General features: G+C 45.6%; 1 protein-coding gene across 2 annotated transcripts in view; it reads left to right on the top strand.

Annotated features, from left to right (window-relative positions):
• Positions 1-426: 426 nt before the first annotated feature.
• DPP4 (dipeptidyl peptidase 4) overlaps positions 427-6,384 on the top strand; it is a 78,420-nt gene continuing 72,462 nt past the window's right edge. For both annotated transcript variants that reach the window (XM_057551402.1, XM_057551401.1), the window contains exons 1-2: positions 427-719; positions 1,257-1,344. In XM_057551402.1, the coding sequence (XP_057407385.1) occupies positions 714-719; positions 1,257-1,344 (94 nt within the window). In that variant the 5' untranslated portion in view covers positions 427-713. The remainder of the gene's footprint in view (positions 720-1,256; positions 1,345-6,384) is intronic.

Below are 6,384 nucleotides of genomic sequence, written 5' to 3'. Positions count from 1 at the left end.
ATTATTTTTGGCATCTTGATGAGAAGGTAAGCCTGCAAGACAAGCCAGAAATCCCCTGCGGAGAATGAATCCAGACACAGCCTCTAAGTGCCATCCACAAGCGAACAATCACTTTTTCTCTCTCTTGGCCTTCCAGAAGCTTTAAACATCCCAGAACTCCCCAACATACCATTCACTGGCAAAGGACAGAGGCCTGGGTTTTAGCTTCAGCTGCCAGCAGTGAACTGTGTGTTTGCAGAACCCCGTGCCCTCCCTGGGCTAGGTCCCCTTGCCTGCCCACGCGAGGTTGCGGGAACTGAGCGCAGAGGTCCCTTTCAGTTAAGGCCGACCATGGTCTCCCGCCGGGGCTGCAGCAGGTCTGCAGCCTCAGGGCTCGCCATCGGATGCCAGGCGCTGGCTAGCCGCTGCTCGGGCGGTCACACCCCTCCTGCGCGCCCCGCAGACGCCCCGTGCCCGGCGCGCCCGTGGGGAGGTGCCTCTCGGGCGCCCCCCGGCCGGGACGCCACTGCCGGGGCCCGGCGCGCCTTCGCTCGCAGCCTGCCCTTTATACCCAGCCGGACCGGCGCTCACTAATGTTTAACTCGGGGTTGAAACTTGGGAGCGCCGAGTGACTGCGCTCCCGGAGCTGCGGAGCTGCACGCGCGTCCGGGAGGCTCGCCTGACTTCTGCCTGCGCTCCCGCTCCGAAAGCTTAGCTCCGAGGAGACGCCGACCATGAAGGTGAGTGAGTAGCTGGCCTTCCCCCCACCCCCCACCCCCGCCCCCAGAGCCCCAGGGGCGAGTTGTAGGTGCCTTTTCACCAAACTCTCCCCAGATTGCCCCCAAAGCTTGCGGATCGAAACCAGGGGCTCTCATTAGGCGGGAGCTTCAGGGCCACGCTCTGACAGGTGAAGGGACGCCCCAGGGCTCTGGCCTGGCTCTCGACCCGCGGGCTTTCTGCTAGAACCCAGGCACCGAGCCTTGGAGAACCTGGAGGGCCACCCGCAAAACGCACGCCTGAACTCTCACTTGGCTTCTGAGTTGTAGGCCTACAGAAGCAAACAATTAAAGTGTTCAGAGGCCAAAAGTTCAAGGGAGACCGCTCTTGCAACTTCCGACTGGCGCGCTCCAAACCCTCCCAGCCCGCGGTGCCTCTCTCCCAGGGCGCGCCCGTCGGCAAACCCCGCTGCCTCGGGTGCAGCCCAGGCCCCCGACCCTCTTTCCCAGACTGGGGCCAAGCGGCTGGCTCTAACTGGACGTGATCTGCCCGGCTTGCAGACGCCGTGGAAGGTGCTCCTGGGACTGCTGGGGATCGCTGCGCTCGTCACCGTCATCACCGTGCCTGTGGTTCTGCTGAACAAAGGCAGTAAGTTTAAAACATTTGAAAAAGAGAAGACAGCTGGAGACCGGGATCAGGTTCTGTTTTACCACGCCAAGGAGACCTAGGGATTTTGCTGGGGACCGGGTGGGATCGGTGTGCCAGGTCGTCGCCGAGGCTTCGCTGGCGTGGCTGCCGCTTCTAGTGTAGCCACTAGATTCGCTTCGTTGGTCTCCAGTGTTTAGGCTACGAGAGCCTTGCACCTGCCACGTCTTGTGTATGGCAAATACATACTTCCTGAAAATAAGGGGAAGTTTTAAGATTTCTTTATGTTACATTTGAATTTAGTACCTTTTGAATGTAAATTTAAAAAAAAAAACAACTTTCGTGGTTGTGATTTTCAAAGGAAAAGAGGCAGCGTTCAAAGATCCCAAACAGCAGTAAGGATGCCCTAAGGGGAGGGAAAAAAAAAAAAATAAGAAAGCAAGCCCCCAAATACAGTTTTGAGAAAAGACAGTGCTTGGGGGAGCCCAGGGGGTTTTCCTTCAGGGATGATGGAAATCCATAAGTTGGAGAGTTGGGATGCAGGAAAATAACTATTTGACCACTTATAGAAGTAAGTATTTCAGAGTTAAATCATAAAGTTGGTATCCATGGCAATATTCAGAGGAGGTGGGATCAGTGATGTTTGGTGGATTCTTTCATTTAAATCCACCTTGGTTTCTTTTAGCTTGTCTCGCTGTTCCAGTTTAGTCCTAGCTCTTAATATAAAACATTCATATAATGAAATACACACTATTGGATGCAATCAAGTGAGAATAACTAGTTTGGGTCTCCACTGGCCCTACTTTCCTTTTAAATAGTAACTTTCATGTAACTATTCACATTCTAGTCAGCCAACTGAGGTGTTTTCTCTGATGGTCTAGTCAACCAGGAAATGTGTAGACAGTGCTTATATACTGAGGGGTCTTATCTAGATTTCAGGTGACCATTCAGAATTAGTTTGTAGAACCATCAAAAATCATGTTTGGCCGGCAATTTCAGGACCAGGGCAAAGGTGCCAAAGGTTAAATTACTGAGTGTGTTGACCTATTGATAATGATTTTCAGTTACTTAAGAAAGCCATGGTTACCACCATTTTAGACTATTAAATGGCAGGCATCTGTCCACTTTTTTGACTCTTTGTTGTGAATTGTTAAAATATAACTGCTTTCATAAAGTGGTACTTTGTATATTTAAACAACCACACACACAAAGCCTTCCTGTGGGAAAAGGACGGGTCACCCATACAATCAGTAAATATTCACATGACCTACATTATGTTCCAGGAACTGTGCTAGTTGCTGCAAATCCAAAGATTAAATTTTATAAATAAAAAGATCCCCAACCTCAGGAAGTTTATAATCTAGTGGGAAACAGATACGCAAACAAATCAAAGTAACCTGGATAGTCCATTCATCTCTAATATATTGCTGAGGCACCCAGGCATCCTTGGAAGAATGGGTAAAACTGTAATTATCAGAACTTCCCTTCTGGAAAGTTGAAAGGAACACTAAACTTTGATAAATAAGCCACTTAAGATGGCAATGAAATGGCTTAGGGGCCTGGGTCAGCTATCTGCCTTCCATGGGGTTTGGTTAAGTTAACTACAGGGATTTTGTTTGGCTGGGTGGGGCATACAGACTGGGGAGGGGCTATCTTACCATTTCCCTTATACCATACTTAGTCCCTTCTACAAATGAAATGTGAACAAAGATTTCAAGAACATTCTCTTGACAGGGACTTCCAGAGAGGTTCACATGTCTAGGTCTAACTATTATTATGATTCAGTGAGAAAATTTAGGGAGGCTTAAGCAAACTTTCTCAGGGGTTAAAAGGATCACTTCTGGGAAAGTCTGGGAAGACTTCTCACAAGAGATTTTTTTTTGTGGGGAGGCCTGAAGAGTTAGTATCAGTTCCTGGAGATAAGTTTTTCCAGAAAACGTGAACAACTTGTGAGTCATCATAGAGACACAAGATCACATCCTCTATCTGGGAACATAAGAGGATTCCTAGCAAGAGCGAAGTGTGGGCAGCAGGGCTTTAACCTGTAGATGATGGAGAATTCTAGCATGCCTGAACTGTGGGACATGACAGTGGTAAGGTGGGCTGACATGGGGCAAGGCTGGAGAGGAAGCAAGGGAAGTATCCCAGGAGACTGATGGCGCAGAGCAGAATTTGGAAGCTGTAGAGCTACTCAGAAATGTGAATGGTTAGACTTCTGTAATTGGAAACATAGGGAGTAAGGGGGTAGGGCGGGTGAGAATGCCTCTTGGACTACTGGGTGGAGATGTGGTTTCACTATGTGCTTTATTTACACTTACACAATAAGTTATTTCTCTTCTTGCATTTCTTAATAGGAATGTATGTATATTTGAGGAGAAAAGGGAAATTATCTTGTTTCAACTCCAGCCTTATCATAAGGAACAAAGATAAAAGCTCAGGAAAAAGCTCAGGGATGCAGTATTTTTGCTAAATCAGCAATACCATTCCTGGGCTGTGTCACAATGAGGGACAGTCTTTTTACAAAGGATCTAGAGTCATCACCCAAGAAGTGTCCTTCATATTGTCAATCTAGGTTTTCAAGTCAAACAAAACCAGAAAGGAAGAGAGGAAGGGAGGTGGGAGAGAGGAAATATAAATGGAAAGGAAAGGGGAAAAAAAAAAAAAAAAAAAAGGAAGAGAAAGAAGGAAGGAGGAAAAGGAAGAAAGATTTTGATAGAACAACAAAACAAAGTCCTAGATTATGTGGAAAGCAAAGAAATAAAGAGCCAAGAAAAAAAGAGGAAGAAATGAGCAAACCCAGGTTCATCCCCTGAGAGGCTGGTTTAAAGGTTAAGTGTTTCCATATGAAAAGCTGACTTTAGCAGAACTCTGGACACACCCAGAGCAGAGAGAGAGAGACCCAGACAGAGAGAGATGGAGGTGTAAGCTTAATACTGTTAATGAATTGTTTTAGAATAAAAGTTCCTTGAGGTCAGGAATTATGCATTTCACAAAGCAAAACTGAAAGTTCATCTCCTTCTGTATATATAATAAAGGATTGTATTTTGTTTTAAATCCCTCAAGTATCCTAGTAGAGAAGGATATTGCATATTTGGACATTCAGTTTCTCAGAGAATCAGCAATAAAATGTATAAAAATAATTTACTCACATTGGAATTGTAGAAATCTTCCTGGCCTAGAGGCAATAAAACCTTCTCACTCAGCATTTGTGATCCCTTTAATTCCCTCTTTACATTATATTATAGGCTGAGTTTTTAAAATAACTGTCAAATAGTTTCATTACTGAGTTTTGTTATTTGTCAGAGAGTTTTCTTGTTGGGTTTTGTTATGTGATAGAGACATATCTGTTCTTCTTGTGTTCTTTCCACTGCTGTAGCAGTAAATTTCCTCAATATCTTCTTTCAGCACATAGGAAATTTGACTGCTCAGCCATCCACCAGTAATAAAAGAAAACCCAAATGTGAAGGAGACAGGAATAATCAGAGAAAGAAAAGATAACATCTATGAAGTTTGCCTGAGGAAGTCCAGGATCTATTCCAGGTTTAAAAGCACAGAAATGAGCCTGAATGAAAGCTTTGTATATTTCAGAGGACAGGTTCTAAACAGAGAGCCCTGTAAAAGCTCGAGTTGACTCCAGCTCACTCGGTTATCAGGCTTTGTCGAGTGCTCCTGAGGTCAATGGGTTGGTCTTTTTCAGGCCAGCTATTTTGGCTTTTGGTTCCCCAGCTATAGCATATGCCTTAAATTTCTCTATCTTAGACATCTTGCCTCTCATCTTAAAAGGGATCAGAGAGAAAAAGGGAAGACTATTTGCCCAACTGATGCTTAGAGGAAAATGACATCAAGAGACTGGCTAGAGCTGGATCAGTGTACTTGAAATTTCAAGCCTTAACAAAGTGCTGAGCCTGAGGAATGTTAACTGTAAGTACCTGCAGGACCCCCTTCCTTGTGGAAGAGAAGGCACAAAGATGCAATAATAACCAACATGGATTCACTCTGTGCCAGGTATTGGGCTGAGGGCTTTCAATACACTTCTCATTTGCTCCTTATAACAACCCTCTGAGATAGGTTATTATCTCCACTTTTACAGAAGATTTACAGAAACCTTGAGAGGGTGCTTTAGTTATTTATTACTGCATAATGAATTGTTCTCCAACTTAAAACAACAAATATTTGTTATCTCACAGTCTCTATGGGTCAGGAATTTGTCAGAGGCTCAGCTGGCTGTTTCTGGCTGAAGGTCTCTCATGCTGCTGCAGTCAAGATATCATCTGAAGGCTTGACTAGGGCTGGGGGATCCCCTTCCAAGTTCTCTCACGTGGCTGTTAGCCAGAGGCCTCAGTTCCCCGTAAAGGATGGGTTTTTCCAAAGGGTGCCAGGGCGGCTGTCTTCCCTTAGCATGAAGGATATAAGAGAGCAACTGAGTAGGAAGCCTCAGAGCTTTTTTGACCTAGCCTCAGAGGTGATGTGTCATCACTTCTGCTGTATTCTATCGGTCACACGAACCAACCCTGATACAAAGTGAGAGGGCATTACACAAGGGCGTGGATATTGGGGTGGAGATCATTGGGGCCATCTTGGAGGCTGGCTACCAAAGTTAAGGAACTTGCTCGAAGTTCCACAGAGTTGGCGTTCACGCTCAGGCACCGTGCTTCTAGAGCTGGTACTTTGTGATCAAGTATAAAGTTAATGTGGCCATATTAGCCTAAATGTTACAACTTCCTATTTATATGACTATATTTAATTTCATGACTGCTAATCCCTGGGTGCCAGTGTTCTGGGGAAAAGTGCCTGCTGCTGCCTCCGTTCCTACACAAAGCTGTAGAGGAGCAACAACTTCCAGCCCAGGACTGACATCCCACTCTTTTGACTGGTCTTATTAAGTGTTTTCAGTGGTAGTAGTAGGTCCAGATTTAGTACTTGCACTGGATTACACTTGTTTTGTTTCCAATGTATGCTGTGTTATTTCACCTGATCTTCGCAAAACAATCCACGTCAGAGGAGGTATTAATTTCCTGACTTGTTACACTTAAGAAACTGAGG

This window comes from Balaenoptera acutorostrata, chromosome 8 (genome assembly GCF_949987535.1).
Source record: "Balaenoptera acutorostrata chromosome 8, mBalAcu1.1, whole genome shotgun sequence".
Lineage (NCBI taxonomy): Eukaryota > Metazoa > Chordata > Mammalia > Artiodactyla > Balaenopteridae > Balaenoptera > Balaenoptera acutorostrata.
Note: the sequence above shows the minus strand (reverse complement) of the source record. Positions and strands in the feature narration are given on the sequence as shown.